Source organism: Archocentrus centrarchus, chromosome 10 (genome assembly GCF_007364275.1).
Source record: "Archocentrus centrarchus isolate MPI-CPG fArcCen1 chromosome 10, fArcCen1, whole genome shotgun sequence".
NCBI lineage: Eukaryota > Metazoa > Chordata > Actinopteri > Cichliformes > Cichlidae > Archocentrus > Archocentrus centrarchus.
Genome location: NC_044355.1, coordinates 12514391 through 12529709, shown reverse-complemented (window position 1 = coordinate 12529709; position 15319 = coordinate 12514391). Strand labels below are relative to the sequence as shown.

The window sequence follows — 15319 nt, the reverse complement described above, 5'->3', positions numbered from 1 at the left end:
GGTCTGAAGTAAGGATGCTCCTGGCGACTAATTTCTTAATCGACAAAACAAGGGCAAAAAATCGACTAGTCTAAAATTAAGAAACACTGATATCAAGTTAAATTTTAGGCCTGCTGAATGGACAATGTCAAAAACTGCCTAAACAAAGGCATTTGAAGCCATTAATCGTGTTATGAATCGCGCTTCACATGCTGCTTAACTGTGCAGGACCGCGCATGTGCATAATGAACACTGCACGTTATACTCCAGACAACGAAGAAAAAACTTAAATTGATGTTAAATATATGAAAACACATTACTGCAAACGATGTTTACATATCATTAAAATATGAGAAAATAACAAATGAAAAACTAAAAAACTACAATTAAAAAGTGTGGTGCATTGCGCCGAGCATCATGAACGATGCTCGTTAATGACTCCCATCTCAATAAAAGTTATCACTTAAATGATAATAAAGCCGGAAATGCACGAAAGGAAATGACAGTGTTTCTCTGGGGTTTACGTTGAAAAACTTAAAAAATAACTAACGATATTAAGCCTAATAAAAAATATCAGGCCAAGATTAAGAGTTATGGCATTTTTCTATAACAATGTCAGGGCTGCAGCTCTATCTGGCGGCAGGTGGCGGCTTAACATTTAGTAAGCCCATTTACGGCACCGGGCATCCAATAGATGCATCGGGAGCAAGTAGGGGTTAGGCATGTGGACTGAAAGAGCTGGGGTTCGAGCCACCGAGCTTTGGCCAGTGAATCATTAAATGACAGAAAATGATGTTTTTTACTGTTAATAATCCATAAAATAACCAGAAAAAATGCTTTAAAAAAACTATAGATGGCAGTTGAGCCATTAAATTAAAATTCGGTTTTTTTTTAATAGTGGGTCCACAGTAGTAACAATTATAGGACATTTTTCTGTGAATTAAAAGACCATTTTTTAAAATTGTGGTGCAAAGTCTGGGTAATGAGCTGCCACTACTTTATCTGTGATTTTACAGATCTATTAAAGTGTAACCCCAGGGAGCTGTGCTGATGGGTTTCTTGGATTTACTACAGCAGCATTTCTCTGTGATGTGGAAAAACTGAGACATGTTACTTTTCTTAAGCCATCTCAGACTGGTCAGCAGTTTTTATGAGTCGGTCCTTTAGATGTGAATGTTTAAACTTCTTTACACCAAAAAAAGGAAGAACAGTTTGGAGATATTTCTTTAAATATTATTAGGATAGTTTAACAGGTTGAGCCTGCTTAAGATCAAATTTGGGCTGCGTGTGGTCGAGACACTAAAAAGAGGTTTAGGGTGGCAAATCCAACACAGGTATGTCAGACATTATCTGAGGGCGATGCAAACTGACGTTACTGATAAGTAGGGCATAAATTTTGGACAGTTTACTGTAGATGAACAATTTGGAGGGCTTTTAAAATTATTTTATTTGTTCTTTCTTTATGTTGTTAGGCAATAATTTTAGTGGTCCAGTCCACTTAAGATCAAACTGAGCTGCATGTGGCTCAGAAACTACAATTCAAATTCCAAAAGCTGTAAAATGTAAATACAAACAGAATTCAATGATTTTCAAATCTTATAAACCCATATTTTATTCACAATAGAACAGCTCCACGCTGCTCCCCACTGATCGTCACTGCCACCCCTGGGGTGTGGGTGCCCGTGTGTCCCATGGTATGTGGCCGGATGTCTTGGCGTGGTTTCTGACCCGCTTCCTTGGCAGGTGTGGCCTGGGGGTGGCTTGGGCCTCCTTGGTGTTGGGAGGGCTCTGGTGGGTGTCGGGCCGTTCTCGGGCGCTTGGAGCCTCGGGGGGGCCGCATGCTCAGCTCATGCTGCGGGGTTGGGCTGCTCATTGCCTCTGGCTCTCTGGACTCTTGCCCTTTGGCCGTGGGGGCTCCGTCTGGGGTCTCACTCCTTCCTCCTCTGGGGTGTGCACGCAGTTGCCATCAGGATATGTGGCCTCAGGTCTTCTGAGCTCCTAGTGGCTGTGGATGGCCTGGGTCCCCTGGGTCCTTTCTTATTCGCCTCTGGATCCTGGGGGGCATGGTTGCATGGTTGCAGTTTCTTACTCTTATTGAGTACATTCCATGACAGAGGCGCATACACACACATTACTGCAAACAGCAAAACTGTGTGTATATGTATATATATATATATATATATATATATATATATATATATATATATATATACATATATGTGAATGTGTGTATGTATGCATATTTTCTTCGAGTATTTTTTCTTTCCTTTCTCCCCTTTGCCCCCCTCCCCCCCTTTTTTTCTCTCTTTTTTTTTATTATCCCTCTTTTCTATCCCTTTCCTTATTGCCTGTCAGGCCTGGCATAAATAACTAAATAAAAAATAAAAATACAAACATTATGTTTGGTACATCAGTGCATTCGGATCATCATTCCGATTGCGACAACTGCCAGACATGACAAGCTTAAAAAAAAACAAAAAAACATAGAAAACATAAAATGTTTAAACTGAGACATTTTACTATTTTGTGAAAAATATTAGTTCATTTTGATGGCAGCAACATGTCTCAAAAAAAAGTTAGGACAGGGGCAACAAAGGGCTGGAAAAATAAGTGATGCTAAAAAAAAAAATGGCTGAAGGAAAATTTTTTAACTAATTAGGTTAATTAGCAACATGCCAGCAACATGATTAGGCATAAAAAACACTATTTCATAAAGGCATAAAGTTTCTCAAAAGTAAAAATGGACAGATTCACCAAAATACAAAAAACTGCAAATTGTGGAACAATTTCTGAATAATGTAAAATTGTGAACACTGAATATTTCATCATCTACAGTGGATAATGTCAAATCTGGAGAAATCCCTGTATGCAAGGGTCAAGGCCGAAAATCAGAACTGCATGTCTGTGATCTTTGGGGCGTCAGGCAACACTGCATTAAAATCAAGAGCGAGTCTGTCATGGAAATCACTGCATGGGCTCAGGAGCACGTCCAGAAATCATTGTGACTAAAGTTCACTGTGCACGTTAAAGTTTCATCATGCAAAGAAGAAGCCATATGTGAACATGATCCAGAAATGCTGCCGACCTTTCTGGATCACTGCACATTTAAAACACTGTTGCCAACTCCTCAGCAAGGGAAGTAGCTATTGGCTGTCCTAAAAGTCGCCAGAAGTCGCTGTATGACGTCATCACCTAATTTGCATAATTGGTTATTTGCATGTAGTTGCAATCGAGGCTGTAGGAGAGAGGAATAACACCTTTGGAGAGAGAAAAAGTGAAGAAAAAACACCCTAAATATGTTTAGAACTACTAGGGCTGGGGAATATGGACAAAATAATATCTTGATATTTTTTAGCTGAATGGCGTTATATAAAATGTATCTTGATATTTTTTTCTTCCCAAAAGGTATAAAAATAAAAAGGCACGTCAGAGTCAAAGCTACATGTCCCAAATGTAGCACAGACACTTTTATTAACATTCAGCTGTAGATGTACATGAGAAATTGGTCAAAAATAAACCACTAGCATATTTAAATAATAATGCTCCTCAAATAAATTAATGCTTTTTTCCTCCATAACAAAAGAATCACAGCTGTGCTATTAAAATGTAAACAGAAAAGATACAGAAACATATAAAATAGCAAAAGGCTGACTGATTCTTTAAAAAGCTAGTCTGCAGTGAAGTAGACTTCACCAAAGCACTTCCTCCTGTGTAAGATAACAAACATGTAAACGGAGTGAATGAACAAACTTTCATTCTTCAGTCAGCAGGATTTCAGCCAGCTCGGTAAATCCATAGGCTGAAGTATCACAGCAACGGGCCCACCCGCTCAATGTGGCGTCGTATCCACCGGCTGCATCACGAGGACACAAACAGACCCGCTTCAGCTATTACAGTCACGTGACTCACGGTACATACCATACTGAGGCTTGTTATCAGTTCAGTTCAAAAGCCTGCATCTTTGATGGTACAGAGGTGCATGAGTGCCTTTGGAATTTGCAGCTTGCGGAAAGGCACCACCAATGCTTAAAAGTATAAACAAATTTTAGAGCAACATATGCCCCCATCCATCTTTTTCAGGGAAGACCTTGCATATTTCAGCAAGACAATGTGAAACTACATGCTGCTGTAGTAGAAGAGTCTGGGTGCTGAACTGGCCTTCCTGCAGTCCAGACCTTTCACCACATGAAAAAGCTAGAGCATCATAAAAAAAACTATGACAACCCAGGACTGTTGAGGGGCTAGAATCCTCTGACCTTTTCAGTTTAAATATTTGAGATGTTTCTATATTCTGTTGTGAATAAAATATGGATTCATGAAATGTGCAAATCCTAGCATCGTTTTTAATTTACCTTTCTATACAGAGCCCCAGCTTTTTTGGAACTGGGGTTACAGATTGAATTTGACACTCTGGTCTAATAAGGAATAATTAGTCAAGCAAAAATATCATTGCAAATACCTTCAGGTTTTAGTTTAATATATACTGATGAAAACAATCTTCACTGATTTTAGGTGTGATTTCCAGCCCGCAGTGGGTTGATTGTGTAATTTGAGCAAAATGACAATATTTAAATCAAGAACCTATTAGCTTAATTTTTTGCAGATTCTGTGTTTAAATATTGATCCACCATGACCATGTTGCTATTAAAAATAATTGTCATGTCACAGATCAAAAACAGAGAAAACAAAACAAAGAGCAGAACAAGTCAGTAGTTTAGTGCTTTTTATTAGAGATAAGGAGACGATACAAAACATCCACCATTCAGTATTCAGTCTAAACTCTGACCACTGGTCCTTCATATACACATCGCTCCCCATCAGACCTTCATAACACCAACATTTTTAAGTTGAGGAAATCCTGGTTTTAACAAGTACAAGGAATGTCTGCTCACTACATCAAATGTCATGTTTTTCCTCACCCGGAACTGGAAATATAAAGGAATCGCTCAAGTTTTGGAATTTTTCAAAAATAAGAAAAAAACAATGGAATAAGAAAAAAATTATATATATTTAACCGTGTTCCCCAAGAGAAGGTTTTTATACAGCTTGTGTAATCAAATGAATTAGTCCATACTACACCTAATCTCAACTATACACACTTACAAAACTTAACTGGAAGTTTGGCAAAAAAAACAAAAAACAAAAAAAAAAAACAAAAAAACCCAAAAAGTAGTTGGAATAATTATCTGTCAGGATTCAGTGGTTGGAAAACTAACAGGTTTGCCGCCTGTCCCTTTCTGGAAAGAACAAAACCCTGCCCTTAAACATGAACTGTGTGTATTTAAATTTTAATCATCATTATCCTTCTTTAGTTGTATCTTAATGTTTTCCTTTGTGTGTTTTGTTCAGAATCTTTACGTTGCATGAACTGGAATGACAGTCTGATTCTTTTTGTTTGTTTTTAAAACTGTCACTTGACCCTCAAAACCCACCCAATCTCCCTCCCCGAGAGTCCCACAAATTGATGCTGGTTCTGCTTTTGCCCTTCTCCACACCACACTGGAATGAACAGCTAAACCCAACAGATGTGTCTGAAAGGCCTCGATTGAAGCCGGAGAGAAGGGGGATGAATATTTATAAAGGGGTTCCTTCCAGACTGATTACCGATGAGCCGCCAAGCTTTTCTGCCAGAGTGTGCCGGTCTTTGAGGTCTTCAAAACCGTTCACCTGCCACTCGTGCTTAATTCCTGAAATATACACAAGTCAGAGTTATGCACTTAGAAAAAAATTAAATAAAAATCTTGGCAGGTAAGCTTGTTTGGAAAATGTATTATTGGTAAGCATGTTTTACATGAGTAGGCAATATACATAATCTATCAGTGTATGTAATTCATGGGTTATTAAGTATAGATGAAATATTCACTCATCCAGCAAACAGCACCTGACATCTGGAAGCATTTCAAATCCACTGCATGTCATTACCCAACAAAACAAATAAAATTACTTAAAATATAAAATATTTAATATAACTTATCAGCTCATTTACATTACCAGCTTTGTGTGTCTGGAAGTGAAAGCTCATTAACCCTTTAACTCCAGGCGATCGCCGCTGAAGCGCCAGTTTCCTCCCTTTACAAGCCGCGAACAGGTGGTTAACCCTTATATGTGTTCACTTTTTTGCTTACGTTTTTAGTGACCTGGGGTTAATCTGTACCCCACGGATTTAATCAAAGAAAGCATAGACATAACCATAAAATGAACTTTATTTCAACCAATAAATGAACACTGCATGCATTTAACCACCAAAAAACACTGCATGCATTTAAACAACTGAATTGGAATATTCTGCAAAACATTTATCATTAGCAACCTTATTCTGGATGAACATACCTAAAATGAAGTTACACAGTACCAGGTAGCTGATAAGACTTGGGAACAAAAATATCCAGATACATGTACAGAAAGACTAGCTAATTCCATCTAAATTTGTCTGATATGAAACTTTTTCAAAATATTTTTTATTACGACAAATCACTTTTTTCTGTGTTCACTGTACAATAACATCCCCAAGTCCAAGGTCAATGTCAATGTCCTGTATTTCTAGCCATGCCAGATATGCTGACACATTTTGTATGTCTTACCCCTACTTATTCTCCCAGATCTTTTACACTTGCAGCTGGATGTATATAGGATTTGATTCGAGTATTCTAGTCCTATCTATATACCTACCTATATAGAGATACCACAAGGTAGCAGTGCTGCATCAAAGAGAAACACCTTTTGGCAATGATGGAAACCCTGGGGTACAGTATTACCCATAAATCCATAAAACTGTAAATTTCACAATTGAAATGAATAAGTTAATAAGTGGCTATTGATTGATGAGGGCAATGCATAAAAAAAAGGGCCGGTAAGGACCAAGGAACAAACTCCTAAAAAGGATTGCTCGATAACATTTACTTCAATAATATTTTAAAAAATTGGGACTTGGGGTACGGAATTACCCCAGGAACGCATAATAGTTAAGACGTAGTGTTAGCAAAGGAACTTTAATCAGCTGGCTTTTTAACCGTAACTCTGCAATTGTTTGTCCTATCGGAAAAAAATTCAAATGGTTCCTGAAAGCCCAGAAATTGCACTTCACAGCCATATAGGGGTATTATGGTATTTGTTGCCAGAAGTCTGCGAATGGCAGCACTTTTGAAGTACATTGTGCCACAGCCCATGCCTTTGGGGTTATAGGGTTAAATTACTCCCAAATTCAACAAAATCGTCCCAACAGGTGCCAATCTATCTAAAACCTAAAGTGTAGAGAAGTTCTCTCCAACAAGTCCGGAATAATCAGGCTCCATCATTTCTTAAAGGCCTCACAGTATCATATCAACAGAGCAGATACACTGCCAGCTTACTCGTGGTATCCAGGGTACTTAAGTAGAATGGGAGGGAGAGCCTTCAGCAATCAGGCTGCTCTCCTGTGGAACCAGCTCCCAGTTGGGTTCAGAAAAAAAAAAAAAAAAGGGACCATGTCGAGTTTAAAACCCAAATAAAGGTTGGTGCAATAGCATCAGCAAACCTAATGACTTGACAGATCACAAGTCTTGTGCAGTGTTGGGTTTCACTGTTAGATCCACCCTCAGCAGTCCACTCCAGTTTCCAAACACCACAATGGCAATGTCGCTATTCCCCATATGAAAATCTCATATTCTTAGCGTTAACCCTTAATCACACAACTATCTTACAGGCCACCTGGACTTATTTTGTAGTTTTGGCTGGCTTATGGGTCCTGAATGTAATCTTAAAACCAAAATTACAAAATAATTCAGGACCTATAAGTTTTCTCTCCAGCACAAATGGTAATAGAGTTAGACATTTAAAATGGGCCTACCACCAGGTACATGGTAAATAAAGGGTTAAGCTCACGTGATCAAACACATCCACCCATCACATCTGAGTGGCAATATCCAATACTGGGAATGGGGAAAATCACCTTTTTAAAGTTGTGGCTAAAACAATGAGGACAAAGATGTGTACATACTTTGTAGAGCTGAGGAGGACTACAGAGTCAGGCAATATCCTCTACGGCTGTGTCCTGAAAGCATTTATGCATTCAGGTTCGGGTGATTCTCAGATCAAAACCACAAACTCACCTTCAAATTTCCTCTTAATAGCATCTTTTGAGCTGGCATAGATCATCTTACTCTTCAAGGGAGCACTATCTGGAGCCCTGTGAAACAAGAAAAACAAGTAAAGTCTAATGTTGATTTAATGAAGCTCAAAAACTGCTAAATGTGGGATAATGGTTGCTCTCACCAGAAGATAAAGACCAGGTCTTCCTTCTTTGTTTCTTTGGTCTCATAGGTGGCGTCATACAGGGCGTAGCGGCAGTCATTTGAGGGCAGCATCTTGACGAAGTGCTGGTATGGGTCATGCACGGTGGTTCCCAAGTCACCCACGAGGATCTCCTTGCCATCGTCCAGGACAATGTTCTTCAGGTCCTTGCTCAGGCAGAACAGGATGGCCTTCTTCCTCTTCTTCTTCTCGTCCTCATTTGGTTGAGCCTTACGCACCTTCATGTCGTTGAAGACCGTGATGACTTCATCTGTGACTTTCACACCGGAGGCCTGAGGACAGACGATGTGTTAATAGAGTGATATAGTTACAGCTTGTCACCTCAGCTGCCTCCACGCCAGCTCTTCAGAAGTTAATTTCTTAACATGTCTGAATGGCCTCAAAGCATACAATCCATAAGTTACAAACTGGAGTGCCAGTTCAAGTCAAGAAATTAAAAACATGTTAATCTTAATTGACTAATGCCTTTATTCATCAACTGAGTCAACAAAGAAAAGTCTGCAAAAAATTCCCAAAACTTTCAGCTTTTTAAATGCGAGTGCTGGCCAAAGAATAAAAGGTGGTTGTAGCCACTGACGACATGCACTGGTTTATGAAGGCTAGTTATGAAGCCTCAAGACCAGCGTCTTCACCATCGCCATCTTGGTGTTTTGAAAATCAGATGTTACAAGTGGATCTGACAGAAACAGAGGAGGGCTGCACAAGAGTTATTATATATTTATACTCCTGGATGAAGGATTTTGTAAAAGGATTCTTTACCCGGCGAGGTATGCACTCTACTTAGTGCCCTTCTAGTTAACCGTTTTTTCCCCCACATCTAATTTTAGTTAACCATAACCTTGTGCTGCACACTCATTGGCTAACATCCTGTCAATCACAAGTTGTTAGCCAATTATTGCATATCGTGGATAATCATCCTTTTTGATGCCAATAAGGAGTGTAATTTACAAGACTTTCTGTTTTATTTAGTATGACCCAAAAATGGTGACTGAGCTAATCACGAGTGTTTACTGAGGTCACAGAACAAGAGAGATCCAGGACTGTTTTCCTCATTGACTTGTATACAATGGGAATTCAACCAGAGGAGTCACCCCCTGCTGGCTGATAAGACTGCAGAAGTCACTTCCATACCAGCTTCACATTTCAGTTCCAAAGCAATATCCATCTTTTAAACTATTTATGGTATTATCTTGTCTAGACAATATGCACTCAAGAAAACATCTTCGGGTTTTAAACGTGATTGGATTAAAATAATATGCCTGCTGGAGTTTGGGAAAATTGTTATGGGGAACAAAAGATCGGCTTTAACAGTGTAGACTATTCCTTTAAAGTAAACCTTTTTGGCAGCAACGCTTCAAGTTGAAGGTTTGAGATCATTTGTCTGACCCTGTATGAATATTTTCCAAAGACAATGCTATAAACATTTTGGCATTTAAAATACTGACAGTCATTAATGTTAGTTCATTTTTATTTTAATTGTGTCCAAGCAGAAATGGCTTTGGTCTAGTGGAATTTATTTTCTCCATAAAATGTTTTAACCTTTCTGCCAAAATCTTTCTAAAACAGCATTCCTTCAGCCTCTCTGCAGTTAGTACATATGTGAGGTATAGATTTATAACCACCACTTGGCAGAAGATGCACGAACAAAATGTATTTTAAGTTTGAGTAGAATAAAAAAATCCTGGTGATTTTCCATTTACATGCAGGGGAACCTCCCACCCCTGTCTACCGCTGCAACTTTGTCTAAACTTCAACAGGCCAGAAGTGACGACTACAGTAAAGACAGACATTGTGAAGCTGTAAAGCGGTATGTGACTATCACACACACACACAGATGATTTACTCTGAAGAACATTATGATTTCCTTTATAATACATAAAGAGGGAATTTTGAAATTAGTAAGACAGCCTGTGGCCAATCCTGCTTGTCCAAAGTTCATCTTGAACATTTAAAAAAAAAAAAAAAAACAACCTCTAAGTTCAGTTGTTAACAGGTGTGTCTTCACTTCTGTGACTATGATTAGACCAGCGACCATAAAACATTACTCAACTTCAGCCTCTCTCCATGCAATAGGCATGCATCTTTGCCATAAAGACGATCATGTGGGTAAGGGTGTGGTCAGGATTTGAGCATTTCAGCATCAGCTTTAGTCACGAACAATGAGGCTTCTGTTGAAATGTAGAATACAGGCTGCCCAACCTCACTGTCAAAGTCATGTCTTCTGACTCTGTTTAAGGCCCTCACAAGAAAGAAAACTGCCATCTCCAAGCAAGGGGGGGGGGGGGGGGGGGGGGGGGGACAACAATGAAAAGAAAATAATGGAGCAGGAAACAAAAGGAACCCAACTGGCGAAGCAGCACAGGCAGCCACTGTATGTTTGCTCATGGTGTTAAAGGCCTGTAAGATAAGGAGACTTTCAGAGTAATTATTAACCAATGAATAGCCATACTTCCCTACTCCCCCTCATCAATAAATTAACATTACTACACCATTTCTCAACACATTTGCAGTTTGTTCAAGTTTACACACGTTTTGCATGTGAATAAGCACAGTTCTGTCACTGCATTTGCCATCCAAGGTGTAGGAACGACAAGGACCACAGACATCATTATGTACACAAAACATGGCCTGCAACTCTTCAATAATAATAATAATAATAATAATAATAATAATAATAATAATAATAATAATAATAATAAAGAAAGAAGAAGGTACCACTGATTTTGTTGTTTTAACAGGAAACCATATGACCGCGCTGACCACTGTGTTAACCTTGTCTAATCATAACCACAGACGTCAAGGTTCAACTGTGTCAGTACAAAGAAGTCACAGTCCAAGTCTTCCTTATTACGATCACAGGCCCCTCACCTTTATGATACAGGACAGTTTCACTAGCAGGCCATTATGGGCTTATAGCCAAATTCTCAGGGTGATAGTGTACGTCTGCGTGATGGGTAGTGAGGAAAATGGCGATACTACTTAAACAATACCCCCCCCCCCCCCTTTCCACTGGGAAAAGAGAAAAGAAAAAGAAAAAAAAACACTAGCTCTGCTAATCTAGTGTTTAACGTCTATGAATGGCCACTGTTTATTTTTCTCCTTTTGTTTTGTGGCGAGCGTGAGTAAACAGCTGAATAAATTAGATGCGCAACTTAAACTCAAATATGCGCAGCACCGACTGTGAAGAGAGCGGCCCCCTTAGCTTTTAGCAAGCGGCCCTAACGCTGCCAAAACTGGCGTTTCGCAATGGTCATAATCCCGGGAAAGATGCGGTTCAACCCTAAAGAAACGGACTAAATCTATCAGGGGGGCCAGCTGCGGTAGGTTCAATCGAAGTGCTGAGACATTAAAAATACGGCCCCAAACAAAATGGTCTTTGCACCAAATTCAGGGTGGGGCAATGAATGCAGCACACGCACATGTGAGCGCTAGCTTGCTATATAAGGCAAAACTGCTCTCAAAAGGACCGCTCGTCTGTCAATTCACACATTAATTCTCGCAGCGCTCTTCCACCGCAATCCCGCAGTTTGTCCTTTTAGCCTCTCTGTTGGATAAAATACTAACAGTAATAACCTTTAACGGGCGCACCAGCGTCTAGAACAGTGCCAGTATGGGAGCCGCGCGCAGACAAAGGAGAAAATCTCAGCTAACGCCATAATGGGTGTCATTTCTCCCTGCACTGTAACGCAGCTAGTCCGGCTAACAGTACGATTAGCCGGGCAACCCCGGAGGCGCTACTGCACCTGCCAGTGCTGCAGCTGTGTGACGCGGGGAGCAACGGCGAGCACAGGTGAAATAACTGAAACATGATGCAGTGAGAACACTGGAGCAGCGTCATGGCAACGGTGCGGACGTTAACTCAGACAAGGGCCCCTCCATAAAGCGGCTTTTTGTCGGCGAAACACTTGGAGATGTAACGAAATGGCGCCAGTCCCCCCCCTCCCCTCCCGACCGTTAGTGGTTTATTTGGTCCGTTATCATTATCGTTCAAAACATGCCCCTCGGGAAGTTTGCTGAAGGCGACGATTGGAAAGTTTCACCGTTGCGTTAAAGCGTTATTAGGCGTCCAGCTTCCTAGTCAGTTCAGCAGCCTTGCTCCGGCGTTAGCAGAGGCTCCTGCGGCATACAGCCGGCTCGCTATGAGTGATGCTAAAACACATACAATTTAAACACAGTTATTCCATAAATCTCCCCCACTGGCTTAGATCCAGTCATTATGGATCTAAGCCAGTGGCAAAATGCGCACAGAGGTGAGAAAAGCGGCGTTAAACGTACCATGGCTGTAGCTCTGGATGCCTGCGTCTGGTCGAAAATTGAATGGATGATGAATCGTCGCTCTCGCTCACACAACACTGGATGCGGAGCGCGAACGCGCCTTTAAGCGCGGCCTCGGCTCGAGCAAAGTGCACGAGCGGGAATGACTGTTGTGCTTGCTGTTTATTAACGAACGTGATAACATGTAGATTACCCACGCTAATGAAACGTGACGCTAAGTGGTATCCACTTTAACCTGCCACTTAATTTTTTTTAAATATATTTTCTCTATCGTTTCCCATTGACCCCTAAAAATGTCTTTCATTGGGGTGGTGGCGGCCAGCGGACGTGAACAAATCAAACATACCAAATTGATAACAGAGAGCATTATGGGAATATGTGTTTTTTAGAATGTGTTAAAACCTTAAGGCCTATTTAACCATCAGTGTTTTCTGCAGACTAGAATTGTCACAATTTTGATTCAGACCAGTTTGGTCAGACTAGATGGCGTTTATTCCAACGGTCATCTTTGGCTACCGTTTAAAAACGTGATAATAATTAAATCAACCTCGTGAGGGGTGTTTGATAAGTAAGACGAGCCCGCCACTGTTAATGACCGATATTCATCTGCCATCAGGACTCGGAGTGGGTTTTCACAATGGGAGGAAAATCTTCATCAGCCATCCCATCCCCTCCCCTCTCCTCTCCTCTCCTATTCCCTCCCCTCCTTGCGGTTTTTGTTGAGCTCACTTCCAAATATGGAAGCGAACGGTGAGCGTCGGCGGCGGTTAGTGCACGCGCCTCGCTTACAGCTTGAGGGAGTGGCCAGACCGCGACGCTCATCACCATATAAGGAAACAAGGCACCCAAAATTCGCTGTAGCGGAGTTTTTGTACGGACGGCGTGGACACGCAGTCAGAGAGAGAGAGAGAGAGAGAGAGAGGGGATGAGGGTCAGATGTTCAGGCAGGAGGAAGCCAGCGTATAAAATAAAATGAGTGACGATACTGACACGGGAGGCAGATAGCAGAGTCCGTACGTTTCTACAGGGGATTAAATGAGCCTGAAATATCAGTTCATACACGTAGACTAATACGGAATATGGGTCGATTGACGGCGTTGGTGGTGTAAACACACTGCCTGTAAACGGACCTACATTCATTACGCCGAGCAAAAACAAAGACGAGGTCATGGCCTTTCATTTCCTCTTTTAAAAACCACTCTCTTTCTATAGACTGCAAGATTGGACAGCAAAAGCTGTACAGTGCTGCCTTTATCGCTGTGGAGGGATCTAAAGACATTAAAATGAGTATGTCTTCTGTAAATGTCGAGTTCCACCAATGGTGGTTTGAGGCTTTCTATGAACACACAAAAGGAGAACTAGGGCTTTCACTTATTCAGCAGTATTACACATCCATCCATTTTCTTCCGCTTATCCAATTCAGGATTTGACAAATGCTTGGGCTTTTAATGGATTTCCCGTGGGGTGTAAAACTATTTAAAATAGTGCATGGGTTATCATGTGATTAAAATGGGAAAGGGGGTGAAGGAGTGATACTTTATCTTATCTGCAAGTAAAATTGATTTATAAGCTTACTGCTTTCTAAGGGCCTAGACATAGGAAATAAAATTTTGAAAAAAAGTAAATGTTGCTGTGTCATTTTGGGATCCTGGCCTTGGCAGTAACCATAACACAATACAAAAATCCTGCAGTTAATAACAATACACAGAGCCTATATCACACCCCCCACTTCACAATTTATTATACATAGTCAAAACTGGATTAGTGTGGTTGTGAAGCTGAAGGCACTTTAATGTGTATTTTGTGCTGTCCTCTTATTGCGCAGTCTTGAGTTGTTTTTACTGAAAAACATTCATGTTATTATAGACGTCAAACCTTGTCCTACTGCTACTGCTTGCACTGGGTGGTTTAATGCTAAACTTCATTTTTTTTTTTTTTTTTTTTTTAGGTTCTCTTTGCACAATGACAACACAGTTTAATCTGATCTGAAAATGCAATCTGTAACAATCAGCTCTGTGGCTGCGCAGTTACATCATCAAATCTCTAACCCATGTAAATGCTTTGCATAAACAGTAGTCTTTGTAACTGTGCTGATTTGCTTATTTCACAGAGGTGAAGGTGCTGGTGGGAAAAGCCAATGAACAGACTGCAAAGGTGTGTTGACAGTTTCAGCCTCCTGTTTATTCTTTATAAAATAGCACTTCTCAAGTTAAAGCCACCATACACCTGCAAAAGATGACTGGATTAGCTGCTACTACAAGGTTGCATGCATTTGCTCACTTTTAGAACGAGCTGTGTACAAAAAGCACCAAAGAGGAGGGGAAGTGCAATAGTAACTGCTTTTTTTTTTTTTTTAAAAAAAACATCTTTAAATTCCCTCCTCCTGTGGAAAGAGACAGAAATGGAAAGTGCAAAATGATGGTCAAAGAAAATGAATCTTCAATCACTCTATGGGAATTTTTGGCCCTTGAATAGTTGGGACTTGTATTAACAATATTTTGGAATGGCTGGGCAAATAAAGCATCATTATACAGTGTTTTTTTCTGTTCTTTTGGGGCTAGTTGTTAAAGTGCATACTGCTGCATAGTTAGACTGCAGGAGCCTTCTTCACGTTATCATATTTAGAGATGTAGGACATAGTTGCAAATAATCATCATCCTTTAATCCACTACCTGATTTATTCTGAGCTGGCCGGAGCAGCCCCTGCTGAGCCCCACGAAGACAAACTAAAACCTAATAAATCCACTGAGTTGTCCAGCTTTTTATCTCTCAGTAT

General features: G+C 40.4%; 1 protein-coding gene across 1 annotated transcript; it reads right to left on the bottom strand.

The window, feature by feature from the left end:
• Positions 1–4685: 4685 nt before the first annotated feature.
• Positions 4686–12689, bottom strand: cfl1 (cofilin 1). The gene is made up of 4 exons (XM_030739091.1): positions 12544–12689; positions 8230–8540; positions 8067–8143; positions 4686–5666 (listed from the first exon to the last, which is right to left on the bottom strand). The coding sequence occupies exons 1-4, from the start codon at positions 12544–12546 to the stop codon at positions 5554–5556; spliced, it is 504 nt and encodes a 167-aa protein (XP_030594951.1). The 5' UTR covers positions 12547–12689; the 3' UTR covers positions 4686–5553.
• Positions 12690–15319: the final 2630 nt, after the last annotated feature.

Excerpts from the sequence above, each read along its gene's own strand:
- cfl1 (XM_030739091.1), bottom strand. Across the intron at positions 8,144-8,229 it reads GACCTGGTCTTTATCTTCTG|GGCTCCAGATAGTGCTCCCT; the intron begins GTGAGAGCAACC and ends CTTGTTTCACAG. Across the intron at positions 5,667-8,066 it reads TATTAAGAGGAAATTTGAAG|GAATTAAGCACGAGTGGCAG; the intron begins GTGAGTTTGTGG and ends TGTATATTTCAG.